Here is a 15,949-nt window from a genome sequence, read left to right as displayed (position 1 = left end):
TATACAAAACTTCGCTTCTGGTTTTCTGTTGTAAGAGACCAGTAGAAGTTTTCTGATATCAGAAACACAAGTGAAAAGGACAATATTAGAGTTTTTCTTCAGAATAAATAAAAAAAACCAAACAAAAACACCCCCGCCACAAAACCAAAAAAACCCCACCAAAACAACCCCATACACAAAAAGCCACCCTCCTCACAGAGGTTTAATTCCCGTTTTTTACTTCAAGTCCCAAACCGTAGTTTTCCAAACAACTTAAGTTTGTATTTGCTTTCTTACCTATTCTTCAGCATACAAGACGCTCTACAACTAAGGACTAGTTTCACTAGATAAAGTATCTCACACAGCTTGTATACATGTGTCATTAGGAAATTAACACAGTAACCATAGTACGAAAAGGAATGTTACTGCAACAGCATGGAATAAAAACAAGTTATAACAACACTGTGCAGAGTATTTTTTAAGTATGGGAAAGACTAAAGGAAGTGAAAGCAAATTTTAGCCAGATCAAAGAATGTCTTGAAGAAAATCCAAAATATTCCGATAATAAATCTCTGGAAAAAATGCACAGATGAAAATAAAAAAGGCAAAAACGAGCTGAAAGAAGCAACAACACAGAGGGAAAAACTACAATACCTCATCTCCCATCTGTGGCACAAATGGGCACCGACGAGGAACAGTGTCTGTAATCCATGCTGAAGGCAGCCATTCTTCCAGTGTCAAACCATTTTCTGCCAGAACTCCTACAGCCAGCCTCTGAAGAAAAATGCACACAGAAGATTAATATGAATAAACTAACATTTGGGGAAGCCTTCTATTTTGGGAAGTGTTTTATTAAAATCAACTTCTATTTCTTAAGTATATTTAATGTAAAAAGGAAATTATTGCCAGTGTGAAGATAAATCTTACTTAACTGCTTACAGTAACACCAAGACCAAAACCACTAATAAACTGAAAAACTAAGTGAGTTTTTTTAGGGTTTTTTCCAGTTTATTGGTTTTGGGGCTGGTGGTGGCACTCTTCTAACGAAGACTAAATTCATTAACACTCCAGTAACTACATCTCATGCCCAAAAAGATAAAACTGAAATATGCCATTCTCTTTAACCAAATTCACAGTTGCCTTGGACCATAAAACACTACAACTATACAGCTGCCTTCAATTAGGGAACCCCACAAAATGAGGAGGAAGAGATTAACTAACATAAACAGAGGTAAAGCATGTGGAAATGACCCAGATTGGGTACATCCACGTTACCCACTGGCATATTTACTACAATGTGCTGTGGAACTGCGTTTTCAAATGGTACATCCACATTATGTATTTGTAAGGAAGCTCACTGCAGTTGCTGCTCCTAGGTGCTCGCTGCATGTCTGTATCTAATAGGCCAGATAAAGCAGGTTTTTGTACAACCATTCAAGCAAGGTTGCTTTGAAGTTATTAACAGAATCTTGTGTGTGTACAGAAAGCAACCTTGGACAGTTGTACAGAAATGCACTCCATATAGCCACTGATGGAAGACTCTGCATCCTCAGACTGCAAATGGGATACTCCAACTATAACTTCAATGCACAAATTCAAATGTGGTTTCACCAGGATGGGAATGGCTTTGAGTGCACCACTGGAGCACCAGTGGGTACCACTGGAAAAAGCATACACACAGTTAAAAAAAACCAAACAAATCAAAACAGAACCTCTTCATTGCAATAAATCACTAACACAGAAGCACCTTGTGGATTCTGAGGTTCAAGCAGTTCTGTCCTGTGAAAAACTGATGCACTGCATCAGAGCAAAGCCTGTCTAGCTCATTGGGGAATTATGGGAAGGTAGTAAGAAACAGCCTTTAAACAGAAAATCTTCCCTTGTTATAACTTCACACATTAATTATCAGTTTAAGACCCTCTGGAAGCCAACCCTGAACTCAGTTAATCATCAGGAAGAGACTAGTCCCAGTGAAGTTGTCTAATAATTTCTGAAACTCTACTAAATCCTTTAGTAATTAGTTCCACAACCTGATTACATGCTCAGGTGGTTTGGGGTTTTTGTTTGCTTTCAGGCGGTGGGGGTGGAATGGGGAAAGGGCTCTTTTTTGAGCTTCATGTCTGTGTCATTGGGTGTTACATCCCACTGCAACAAAATAAGGAAGGAAATCATTCTGCATTTATTCATTTCTAAACCATTCATATTTTTATGTAAGTTTTTTAATAATATCTCCTCCAAACTCTCTCCCTTCTAAGAGTCAGCCTCTTTGTGTCTGCCCCGAAGAAAAAATACTCTGTACCCTTTGATCTTCCTGGGTGCTCCTTTCTCGCCCTTCTTCACTGCTGTATCATTTTTTAGATTGATTTTTGGTGGAGGGGGATTAGAAATGTAAACACCATTCAAAATCTCGACAGTCCATGCATTACTAGAGAAGAATGACATTCTTTCTCTACTCCTTTCTTAATTCCTAAGATTCTGTGCCTAGCTACAAAGATGGTCAAAACTTCTTTCCTCAATGGAAAAGCCCTAATTTTGATTCAGGTTCAGGAATAACTTTCTACTGGTAAGGACTGTGAGCTCTCTGCCCAGTAAGGAGGTAGACTCTCCACCACAAGAAACGTCAAAGACAAATACCTGTCAGGAATGACAGGTATAATTAATCCTACCTAGGGGCAGAGGGAAGAGGGATGATTTTCTGATATTCCTTCCAGCCTAGCATTTTCTTGTGATTCAAGAAAGGAGCAGGTCATCTTTAAAAATCTGAAATATCCAAGTCAGATATTTTTGAAATCAAAGACCTCCTGTATCTCGATAACTGGGACCAAAACGGATGCAAGATTCCCAAAACACTCAGTTCGGCTTTAATCTAAGTGGATATACTAGTCTCATATCTTAAAATAAAAAGCCATAGTAGATGTTTCAACCATTTAAAAAAAAATAAAAGAAAAGAAAAAAACCAAACCCACCACACCATCTATTTTGTGATCTCATACCTTCTTCTGGTTTCAGACTGTGTAAATACCAAGATAGTATTAGTATTGACACTACAACCAATGACTGCGTACAATACACAAAAAGTAGCTTAATCAGAGTAAAGACTACCACCTGACTTCCTGCACGTCATACCAAAGATTCACAGTAAAGCTGAGACTATTCCAACCTGCATATTAAAACAGCTGTTTTGTAAGTCTGCCTTCTAACGAGGGCTGAAATAACCATCTTAAGGAATGCTGATGACTACTAATCTTATTAATATACAAAATACAGTTATTTAGTTTCTTAGATGTTACAGTTGGTTTCATTGGGTATTGCAAAAATAGAAGCTATGAGCTTATGAAAGCAATTAGTATCTACCGGATAAACCACTTCTGGGCTCTGTAAAGAAAGAATGAAGAAACAAAGTTTTCTGATCTAATGCTTAATTAAAAACAAAACAACCCCCCAAAAAACACACTGAAATTAACAAAAGTCACTGAAAATTTCCATGTACTGATGTAAACTGGAATGATGTCATTGTATTAGAAAGCAAACAAAATACAGACAACAATAAAACCCTGATCAAGTGAAAATCCCCTTGATGAAGTATAGTGGCAAGCATAATGCAAGTATCATACATGGTGGAATTGACAGAAAAAAATGACACGATTGCACAGACCTAAAAGAAATTGCAATTAAGCGGGAAGACAGTACAGCTGAAAAAAATACAAACACATGTTACACCACTACTAAATACATCCATAGAAAGGAAGTTTCTGGTCTGAGGAAAGATGGTGCTAAGGACATTAAAGTGTTCCTTAAGTGAAACGCATCATATTTAGAAAGCGTATCATTACAGCAATCTATTATTTGACTTACAAAGGTCAGTAATTATCATTTATGATGAGTAAAAGTCATGATGTGTTTTCAAATTAGACAATATTAAGTTATATACATAACTGAATCATTCATCTAATTCTAAGACAGTAGGACTGAGCATCCTGTAATATACAAACAACATCTAACCTTTTGTTTTCTCTCTTTGGGTTTCCTCTTCTTTGGTGATGTTGATGGTCCATCTTTCTCCTCAATACCTTTTTTCCTTTCCTTTTTCATTTGCTTCTTTTGTTTTTCAGGTCCTTCTTCATCCTCTGAACTACTTTCTGCTTTCTTTGTTTTAATTTTAGGAATTTTCTTTGGTGGTTGCAAATTGATTCCTGCATCTGCTGTCCAGTCAGAATAATCACTAGAGTAGTCACTACGTATGATATAGCAAAGAAAAAAAGGAAATTGAAAAACAAAAGTTAAAAAGCAATTCAGAGTGCATTGAATTATATAATATAACCCAATACAAGATTACAGTTAACAGTCTAGATAACTACAATATTTTAACAGTTAAAACCAGTGCCTAAAACCCTATATTGTATCTACAACTTAAACGGTAGTAAACCAAAAGCCTTGAGATCTTCATTCTTGCAAGAAGCTTAACTCCTAGCATCACTAGAAGTAAATCCACTGTTTACTTGGTCAATTCAAGATGATACATGATAAACTCTGGATATTGTTGTCAGGACTTCTGGTTCTGAATAGCTTTGAACAGAAGTTAACAGAAAATAAATCCGCTAAAGAAGAAACAAAGGACAGGTTGAAGCTACATCAATCTTTGCTCTCTAATTTCAAACCAAGGGCCAGCAGAGGCAGACACACAGCTCAGACTGACAGTCATAGGAAACTGCTACCACTTGCCTGAAGTGTGCATGTGCCTGCAAAGAACTACTCTCCTGCAAAACCAATCGGAAACAATCTGCTTGTGGCAAACAAGGATGAAACCTTCCCTAAGTTTTAGTTAGTAATGTAGCTGGATATTACATCCTGAAAGTTTTAAGTTCTATTTCATCTTTTCTTCCAAATGTGCACAAGTTTTAGTTATTACTTATTAACTGTTGACAGAGAAGATTATTTAAAATTTATCAGCAGGACTCTTCTTTGTAAGATACACTGTCACTCACCTAGAACTGCCATCACTGTGCCACGCTCTTTCATCATCTTCTGATGTTCCACCACTCGCAACAACTACTTCTCCTTCCTAACAAAGGGGGGGGGGGGGGCGGGCAAGGGGCACAAGTGCAGAGGGGGAGACAGGGAAAAAGAAAGCATTTACTTTGGAACTCAAAAAAGTTGTAATATGTGACAATATGACTAAGACTCTTCTAGGCTTTTTACATGTTACAAACACATAGCATTATAAAAGCTTTATGTTGTTAAAAAGGCATTTTAGTTTGCAGGTAGTTACTTTACTTTAATGGACTTAATTAAATGAAAAGAAGTGAGAAAATATCTATGCCTGGACAGACACACAGTGTAGAGCAACATTTTTTTTAACACATAGCCAGTGGAGACCTGAGTGCCTCTTAATCTCCATTTAAAAAGGCTAGCTTACCTTTTTGAAAATTATTTCTAAACCTTTTAATATAGTATTTCCACATCTTTTCAATCAACATCAAAGAAAAACCCAGTACAAACTTTATATACTCTTATTACTCATTTCTCTACTGTAGCTACAGAAGCACAGCATGGTTGAGGCTAGACGGGACCTCTGGAGGTCGTATTATCCAACCTCCCTGTTCTAGCAGGGCCACCTAAAGCCGGTGACCATACCTGCTAGGCCATATGGGTCATACTGATACAGGTTTACAAATACAGGGAAGATTTAACATCGCACACATACACTTTGCAAAATGCCCTTACAAATGAGCAGTTCTCCCTTTTGTCAATTACTTTTTAGTCAAAACTAAACACATACAACAGCATGTGAAAATCTAATTCGACATTTCAACATAATTTTTTGAAGAGGTGAAAGAAAATGCACAATGAAAAATGTAACCTGAGTTTCCACTAGAAACAATGTTTAATTAGCTGAAGCACGAGCTTAACGAGTAGAAATGGAATATATAAGATTGCCTCATGAATAAGGATCTTACATCTGAGGAACTGTGCCCATTTTCTAACTCTTCAGCAGGCCTTGCAGTTTCTTCTACCGCGTATCTCGTACGGTAGTTGTGCTGATTAGCTTGTTGTTTTCTTGAGTCACTGGTGTCTAGTAAATGATCATGACAGTGGTTCTGTGAACACACAAAAGTCAAAATACATCATTTTTTAGTATACATTTTATTAATACATAGCATTTTCTTTAACAATAGTATTCCAGAAAGCAACTTTTGCAGTAGCAAAAAGATAAAAGTTTCACCATCACATCCTACAAGTCCAAAATTAAAAAGCTGCTGAAGAAAACACTCCACATGCATAGTTAGATGTAAGCACCAAGCAGTTCAGTATATTCTGGAAATAATTAAAATTTCTTCCCAGATATAATAGAAAATTTTTATCTTTGATTATTAGAACTCTTCGTTCTCTGCAAGGTATGTATCAGTTAACTACTGATAGGGTGCTAAGAGCTTGTAACAGCTCAAAATTACACTAAAAATGGCCATTAGAGAAAAGGGGACTCTTACAGAGAACCCAAAGTGTGTTATTTTGCGGCTGAGGGGTCCGACCTGGTAGAAGAGAGACCCATACAATAATAACATCCCTTAGCATACAGAGATGACTGTTAGCAAGTAAAGGCCTTTACATGGTATGATGATGCATGGAAGAGTTCAAATGAATGAGTCAGTTGGAAAGAATCTGAGTTCTTATGAAGATTAGAATAATGAAATAAGGCGGTAATTAAGAAACACTTCACACCCCAGCACAAAGAGATTTTGCCCCTCCTGCAGAATAAACATAACGCAAACACTTGCTCCCAACACAAAGTGTGTAATCTTGTATTAATCCCTGACCCCTGGCAAAAAAGTAAAGAGCTATGATCTCTATTTCAAGAGTTTTGTGCTAATTTTTTCGGCATGCATATTTGAACTTTAGCCTAGGTCAGATCCATTGAAATAGTTTCTGGAGACATTTCTAGATGCCACAAAAGGAGGTACACTTCCCCAGTACTCTCCTTCTTCCATAAAGGAAACCTCAGGTACCTATTAGGTGCTGATACGGTTGAGAAAACAGTCCCAGAAATGAAGCAAGCAGAACTGGAGTAAACCACAGAAAGATACTAATATCAGAGCTTTCTAGAAGGGCAGACTGCTTGTACCTATTACTCTTGGATTTTTTTCTTTTGTAGGAAAGAGAAGGTCTTTTCTGTCATGTACTATGAAAGTTGGTTCATGAAGTTACATTTTCTTGTCAAGGGGAAAAAAAAAAAAAAAGAACACACCCACTTTTTGGTGAAAACCATACTGAAACTTGGCTAAGCAGCAGTAGCTAAGATTTGGGTTTCCTTAGCCACAACAATTTTCCTTAAAATGCAGAACTCTGACAGCTAAAGCTTTTCGTCTACCCTCCCTGTCAGAAGATACACATCTTTTTCAGGCATGACTGCAACAGTTTAGTAGGGTAGGCCAGCCCGCCAATCTGTGCAACTGCGTTACAGTTTTCAATAAAACACATGGGACCAACACAAACTGCTCTATGCTCTATTCAGTGAGCACTGTGTTTCTGTTGTTCTGTCCAGTGAATTCAAGCTGGGGAAGCTCCCATTGAGAGCACAGCTACCAGCGACACTTCTAATGGGACTGCTCAGCAATCAGCATTTTAACATTGCCCAAGATTTTTGAGACCTGGGGCATTTCTTCTTCTGGATTTAAACTGGCAGCACATACCAGATCTCCTGGAGCTGCTCTGACCTGACCCAGTACAGCTCTGAGGCAGCCCTAAGACTAGTGGCTGAGCCCATCACACAGCCTTCTGTCCCTCAGCCTTCTGGGGCTGCTCACTTCTCGTCATGCTCTCAAGATTCACTGCTGAAGCAGAGAGGTCACAGAAGCCAGCGTTACAGCAACTTGCTGCTGCTACTGAATTGTGACTTTTTTATTATAAAGCCCATCTGCCTCTTAGCATCATGAAACGTGGTATGAGGAAGCATGGGCAACAGAATGTAATCACATATGCCCAATGAAACAAATTAGTCAAGTATCCTTCACAATAATGAGGATGTATTTTGCAGAAGCTACGTTACAGCCTGACTGTAATGCTCATGTCTTCTCTCTAGAAACAAAAGTCCTAAAAATTTACATCCCCATTTCTATTCAGAGGTGAGATTTCTCAAATGGTTATTATAAATACAGCTTCTCCCTACTTATACTACAACTATGGATCCCTGGAAAACTGAAGCACTTTGCATTATGCTTTGGTTTTGGAAAGAGTTCTTCTCTTTTGGCAATTCAAAGCTTGAGGGGGAAAAAAACAAAACAACAAACCAGCCCCAAACCCCCCAGAAGATTATTCCTTCATGAAAGCAAGTAACATCACTGTATAAATACTGGGCCATAATGATGCCAAAGGGTACCAAACTGCTTTGTGAAAGATGCAATGCCAAAAGAAGAATGGAGAAAAAAAACCACGAAAACAAAACCACAAGTAATTATCCGTAACAGAATGACAGAATGATTGAAGTTGGAAGGGACCTCTGGATGTCACCTTGTCCAACCTCACTGCTCAAGCAGGGACCAGAAAACGGACCGTAAGGTATACGTACATCTTCCACATCTTGTAAAAAAATGTATTTTACCATCACTCCTATTCAGCACAACTTTGCCAAAATCTGATGAGAACCTGCAAGTCAGGCAGTCCTTTACTTCTTTGGGGGAGGGGTGGGGAGTGTGGAGTTTTGACTAAAAAGATAAAGTATTACAAGCTTTTTCTGACAAAATGGAATCTATCACCAACATGCTCAACATTGACTGAGGAAACACAGTTGGTCTTCCCCATCCTCCAAGATATAGATATATATATATCCTAAAGAAAGATTTTGAAATTGGGACTCTCAACTCTAATGGAAGGCTCAGAAATAAAGCCATGATAACCTGTGATTTGAGGTTCAATCACCTCTTTCTCTCTCCATACAATCTGATGAACAGTGATATATGCTGACAAGTACCTTGTATCATATCCTAGGCTTCCAGTCAATATCAGAGCACATCTATAGATACATTAGAAATTACAGCTGCTGTCAGAACAGTTTTTCTGCAAAATACAAATGATTGCATTTCCTGTATTTGAGAGGGATAGATACAAACATGTCATCTGGACACTGCTGAGGGTCTTTGTAACACCATTTGCAGAAACTCAGTGGTGTCCTGACAACTCAGACGACTGCACATTCTCTGTCCTTACGACCCTGACTCCACCAGGAAACACAGTTTTGCTGCACTTTCATACAGGGCCACAGCAATTTTGGAAAGCTTTAGCTATAGCTGTCTCATAGTATTTCTTCACCAGCAGTATCTGCTCTTTATTTGAAAATGGTTCCTCCTTCCTTGAGACAACTGGAATTAGCCGCTACTACAAAGTTAAACAGGGGCAGGGCACAAGCATATGTCCAGTATCAGAACCCCAACATTAAATAGACGTTCACAGCCTCTTTAAGGCAAATGAAGGAAACTTTGGCTTTTTTGTCTGCGTATACTTTTCAGAACATTACATTTGAAATGTTATGCTGAAAAAAAATCAAATTGTCAAGTAGCCTACATAACTGTTTTCATTCTTGACTAGATAGGCTATTTAAATTATTCAAGCCCACATTTATCTCTGAACTTAAATTTTTCCTTACTGAAATATTTTTGCATTACAGATGTCATTAATATATACCTTTGTCCAAATTTAACACTCTTCAATGACCATGAGTTCTCCCCAGACGACAAATACAACAAATCCCCCAAGCTGTCAGTGCATAAAAGCAGTTTTTATTTCACAGAATGGTTGAGATTGGAAGGCACAGCTGGAGGTCATCTTGTCAAAACCCCCTGCTCAAGCAGAGCCACCCAGAGCCATTTGCCCAGGATCATGTCCAGACAGCTTTTGAGTATCTCCAAGGTTGGACACTCCACAGCCTCACTCCGTGCTCAGTCACCCTCACCATGAAGTGCTTCCTTAAGTTCAGGCAAAACTTCCTCTGTTTCAGCAGTTTGTGCCCACTGCCTCTTGTTCTGTCATTTTCTCTTTGGCTAAAGAGCATCCTTCCATATTCTCCTCAAGTTTGGGTCAGTACTTGTAATTACTTAGTTTCTACTCTTACCACATCACATACATGTAAGAAATTACTGAGAACTTTCCAAAAGCAGTGAAGATAACAGACACTAGGCACCAAGTGCTAGTCTTTTGGGTTTTACATTATTTTTCTCTTAACATCTTGCCAATTTATCTGGAAGTGTTTAAATAACATGTAAGTGGAAAAATTACTACTTTTGAGAAACACAACTAAGCCACCTTCAGCAACACAGCACACACATTTCTCGTCACTGGTTTCTGTTAGTTTCCAATACAGTCATTTGCACCTGTCACAACAGAGGCCTACGCTTACTTTTGTCCATCCACAACAATCTCCAATCTTAATTCTCTGAAATTTCTGCTTCTAATTTCCACTTAATGGTAACTAAAAGATTTCCATTTTTGTCTTTTTTTTTTTTTTTTTTACTACAACACACACCACATCAACCCTCTAGCATACAGAAATTTCATGCTCTTTTAATATTTATTAAAATGCTCTGTCATCCCAGTAGTTTAATAAACTAATACTCTAATTACTCAGACTGGGAACATTTACCTAAGCATGTTATTTACCTCACTTCTCATCTTTGGCATGCACCTGGGAAAAAAAAATAATTTGAAATACAGTTCCACTTTGGAAATGCAAAAATTCCAATGCCACATTCTATCCTCTGCCATTAGGGTTTTTGGTTTGGTTTTTTAAAGTGTTTTTGTTTAATAATGATCAGAGAAAACCCTATTCCTCACCAATGACTTTGAAAGTCAAAATGAGTTCTTCATTCAACACCCAGATTAGTGATACTAAATACTATTCAGGTCAAAATACCCAAGCTTTTAGGCTTTCCCACACAACTCCATTAGTCCCTCAAGCAATCACATACAAACACTTCCAGTGTGACCTGTGTCAAAGAAATATGGGGCTTCTAACTTTAAATACCAGAACACTTATGTGACTTCCATCTAAGTTGCAGATACTGTTAAAGAAGAAAGACTAAGCTATAATTCTGTACTACTTTTAACATAACCTATAATGACCCTGGACTAAATATTAGTAATAGGACTTTGGAATCTCCTCAAAAAGTAATTACAGTTGCTCTGTGTTCTTCCTTACTGACCTACACTTTAGCTCATAATCCAAAATGCTAACATTTGTTCCTGCCCTCCTTTTCATTTTACTTGTGTATTTTTGACTCCTTTCAGTTAGAAGGGAACAGAAGAAAAATATTATTTTATCGTTATCATATGAACAGAACTGATAAATTTCAAAAGTTGATATAAAAATTACTACTTCTTACTGCTATGAATACAACTGAATTTGCATATGAGGACAATGTTTTAATACAAGCCCTGTTTACTCTGTTCCCACACCAGCTGACAGTACTGTAGAATGACATACTTTCCAGAATTCTTGACGCTGTAATTCTTAGGTCTATAGGTTACTAGAAGATAATGCTTTCCCCTGTATTTTGAAGTGTTCCCCATCTCTTCTAGATCAGAAATTCTCTCATTAAACCCTTAAGAATTCACTATGCAACACAAAAGGACTGTAGTCTCGCAAGACTACTGTAATTACAAGGTATTATTATGAAAACCTACTGCATGCACTAAAGGAAAAGGAAGACTTGTACGGTACTTTCCAGTTCTATCTTCAACCTAACACAGCTTGTATTTAAAGCCACATCGTCACTGTAAAGAACAGCAACAGAAGAGCTGACATAATTAAGTTACTAATTTCTATTTAAAAAAAACCCTAAAAATAGAACACAACAGTTTTTGGAGTGCAGTGAGTCTTGCTTGTCTTCCAAGGTGGGTGTTTATTATGGACACTACAGAAGACGACAATTCCAATTCACCATTCCTATTGTTCAGACACTACTGAGCAAAAGCGTTGCTCATGCTAACCATAAGCAACAATGAAAATTGCTAAAATCTGAGCAGCTTTATTTATTTGGGAGATTCAAATCACTTGGGATCAAGCACCGTTGTCTTCTTGCAAACTTGTTTATTTAAAGCTCATCTGATACCTACTCATTTCTGAATCCCCCTGAGATTTATCTCAAAGGATTTGAATTACTGTACTTCTCAACAACCCGAGTCCTCCAAAAAGAGACACATTTAATGAAGAATAAACTGTGGAAGAGTATGAGGTTTTTGTTCCAAGATGCCATAAAAAAGTATTCTGTAGGGTTTAAAAAGGACTTATTTAAATGTTCTGATAGTGTTAGTGAATTCTGCAATAATTTCTATATGGAAAATTTACTGAAATATTCAATTGCAGAGACCATGACTGTCTGCTTTTTGCTGCATTTCCTCAGGACGAAGGTGGGAAGTGACTAAAGGATTTACCAAGTTATCTTTCCCTCACATTCTGGGCATCAGAATCCAGATCACAGACCCTCTAGGGACTGAGATAAATGAAGGACACATTCTTCTCTGGGTAAATATATGAAACTGAAGAAAGGTTTTCCTAAGCTAGCTTTTGCTCTGAAGGATTTTAAGGGCATAAATATCCACAAAAAAAAATATGGGGCTCAAAAGGATCCAGTGCTACCTTTCAAGTTTGGAGACTAAAAAAATTTCTCCTCTGAGGAAACATTTTCAAAAACATCCATATTAAGTTACTTTGTTTCAAAGATGGAATAAAAGTAATTGCTGAAACCAAAATACTGGACCAACTAGCTTACCCTGCTATTTTTACATCCTAGTGATATTTTAGGAAAATGGTAACCCAATTAGAAATTTAAGGGTAAGTTGGTATGAACTCACATTATCAGGAAGGATCTTTTGACTAGGCTGTAGCTCAAGAAAAAGAAAAGAAAAAAAAAGAAACCCTTGAGCAGTGCAATCATTTAATTAAGCTAAAAGGAAGTCTATAATTCAGCACTAAAACACATCCCCTCAAGACAAGAAATAACTTTGTTAAAATCTGAATTTGTGAGGCCCATTTTCTATTATTCCCGAGAGAAAAATAAGAGTTAAAGATTTCTGATGTCCTGGTATTTCATTAATGAGCCCTGCCACGGCCACCTCCAAAACCTTAAGTAGCATAGAGCTTCTTCCCTCCATGTACAAAAACTGGAGATACAATGAAAAAATATTTGTTTGCTTTATCTTGGGCAAACACACTTAATGATAGTGACTGCAGCATTGAAATTAGCGTATCAGTATCATTTCTTAAGATAGCAATGCACACAATTTTAATATAAGGAAGAAATTGAAGAAAAAATTAAGAAATTTAATAAAGAAATTGAAAATTATTAGGGGACTGTTTGGGGGTTGGGGAGTGTTCATCTCCCGTCTTTGGACAGCTTTACTTTGGTTGAGTATGGAAAAAGAAGCAAAACTTAACACTCAAATTTAGTATCAAGTAGAAACTTGCCCATCTCAAATTTACTCTTTCGATTGCATATAAAATTCATTCATCATTATTAAACAATACAGAAGCACTAATTTGAGATGCACTAAGCATGTGAAATTTACTTATTTTCAGATTGCTTTCAATCTTCATCCCTTCCTCCCCAAGAAAGTGAATAATACATAGCACAGGCATTAAGTATGGTACTCTGATAAAGTTAAGAGCTGCACAGTCTTTTGTATACTTGTTCTTAAGTATTTCATTTCTTCATTTTTCCACCTTGAACCCCATAAGTGATTTTTACATTTCAATGGACAATTTGCAGGCATTCTCTAAGGCCTGTAGTTTACTACGCTTTTGACTAAGGGTGAAACAATAAAGTAAACATACTACAAAACCCAAAGCATGGGTTCTTCTTTACAGTTGTCTAAAATTTACTTCCTTTATTACAAAATATAGTTGGTTATTTAGCTAGAAAAGCACAGATGAGCATAAGATGCATAGATAAAACTAATTTCTAACAAACAATGTAAAATGATTTTTGTAAATATAGAATATACATCCTTCACATTTTCTTACCAGCATATAAAGGCATAAGATTACATTTTGCAAGTTATATGAAAACATCGTCAGTTATGACAATTTCCTTTTTAATACAACTCATTCCCTTCTATTTTGTCTATCCTGTTTTCTTCTTTTCTGAGAAATATACTCCAGCTCTAGCAAAAACTAGGACTTAGAAATACCCCATACAAAACCTCAATATGATTATTGGGGTACTAAGAGAGAAAATACCTAATTCTGTATTTGGAGATGTATTTAAATGTGTTACAGTTAAGAACTGTGACTTGAGTTTTAATCGAACCTTTCCCCAGAACAGTATGTCAAACAGTAGACAACAGTAGCAAAATGTATTGATTAATAGTGACAGACTCCCTACAGCAAATCATGTCCCTAACACCAGATTTGCAGGGCTTCTCATTTAGGGTGTTCTAAAAGCAATCCCCATTGTTTATTCAGAATACAGTGAAACATCAGTAGAGACATGCTTCCTCATTTTGGGGAGGTAAACAAACCTCTGCTTTTTAAATTTACAACTAAGAGGAGGAATTTAAAATTTATATGGCCTAACACATTGAGTTAAAATTTAATGCTTCTTATTGCAATAAGGTACAAGTGACTATTTACCTTAGAGAAAGTAGGTATTTTGTTTTCTCTTTGAATGTGACTCGTTATGTGTTTTCTTTTCTCTTCCGACCGATACACCCTTACTTCCTCTTCTCCCTTTGCCGTTCTCCATTCTTCCTGCCTACTGAAAAAAGAAAATTGAGATGTTAACTTTAAAGCAAAATACTACAACTGAGAAGATCCATTCCAAATCAAGAAATAAGCATTCGGCATTTATAACGTCCTTTGAACAGTAGTTCTTCTCTTTACAGTCAGAATATGGCTTCAAAATTACCCTTTCTGAACAAAGTAAGAATTCAATCTTATTTCAAAAAGCTAGAGCAGTTTATGTTTGACTGTGGCTAGTAGGGGATTTCTGACTTATTGATATAAGAATCATCACAAGAGTTAATTACTGAACAAAATAATGTTCCGGTTTAGAAACCAAAATTCACCTCAGGCACCTAATGGATTAGGTCAGTGTCCCAGCCATAAAATGCCATATAATGGCAGGAAAAAATGGAGTTGAAACATACTGTAATCTTATGCTACAGGTCAGAAAACACTGAGGCAGCTAGATACCATTGCATATACAAGTTCAATTACTCCATCATTTGTTAAATAGTCAATTTTTATTCACAATACTTCTGATCAATTTAATCAAGTTCACCAGACTAAAATTCACTGCAGACTTGTCTTGTGTTTACCTGGCCACACCAGAAGACAGTTCAGGCACTACAACCCTTCGACTCCAAGCCACAAGGTCCCGCTCAGTAGCTATTTCACTCCTTGGTGCGTTGCTATGCATCTGACGCACACCTTCAATTTGTCCACTACGTCTTAAACCTATATTTGGTGGTGAATGTACTTCTGAGGTAGAACTTACAGATCCTAAAAAAACCAAAAAGCAATAGTTGTACTTGATCTGAAATTCTAAGGCAAGAACTTAAAAAGAAAAGCTCAAAATGAAAGGAAAGAAAAAATTTTACTTAATCTATTACTTCAAAAGAAATAAAATATTAACTGATTAGAACTATTTCAGCAGTTTCTATAGTCACCACAACACACACACTTAAACAGCTACTGGGCTGCAGTACTCTGTTTAAAAATTCACACTGAAAAGGAGCAGATGTATGAACAATCTGAAGTGAAGCAAATATTTCATTGGTTTGCTTTTCTTCGAAAATGCTTTTGAAAACATTTCTGTGAAGCTGAATATTGCTACTGCACTCTAGTTCTGTATTATAAAACAGTGAGCTGTCTCACTGAATCAGTATATTCCTTAAACAGCCTTCTACCTTCAAAAAAAAAAAAATGAAGTCACAACACTGGAAATTACTAGGAATCCAAGCTGTAAAATTTACAGACAAGAAA

The 15,949-nt window shown here is 36.8% G+C and overlaps 1 protein-coding gene across 2 annotated transcripts in view; it reads right to left on the bottom strand.

Annotated features, from left to right (window-relative positions):
* Positions 1–15,949, bottom strand: part of PHIP (pleckstrin homology domain interacting protein) — a 113,685-nt gene that overhangs the window by 27,274 nt on the left and 70,462 nt on the right. For both annotated transcript variants that reach the window (XM_010565760.1, XM_010565759.1), the window contains exons 19-24: positions 15,283–15,466; positions 14,597–14,720; positions 5,937–6,077; positions 4,965–5,041; positions 3,982–4,213; positions 634–753 (exon numbers count right to left, since the gene is read on the bottom strand). In XM_010565760.1, coding sequence (XP_010564062.1) covers positions 634–753; positions 3,982–4,213; positions 4,965–5,041; positions 5,937–6,077; positions 14,597–14,720; positions 15,283–15,466 — 878 coding nt within the window. The remainder of the gene's footprint in view (positions 1–633; positions 754–3,981; positions 4,214–4,964; positions 5,042–5,936; positions 6,078–14,596; positions 14,721–15,282; positions 15,467–15,949) is intronic.

Source organism: Haliaeetus leucocephalus, unplaced genomic scaffold (genome assembly GCF_000737465.1).
Source record: "Haliaeetus leucocephalus isolate CR32 unplaced genomic scaffold, Haliaeetus_leucocephalus-4.0 Scaffold195, whole genome shotgun sequence".
NCBI classification, from domain to species: domain Eukaryota; kingdom Metazoa; phylum Chordata; class Aves; order Accipitriformes; family Accipitridae; genus Haliaeetus; species Haliaeetus leucocephalus.
The sequence above is the reverse complement of the archived record's forward strand: the minus strand, read 5'-3'. Positions and strand labels throughout refer to the sequence as shown.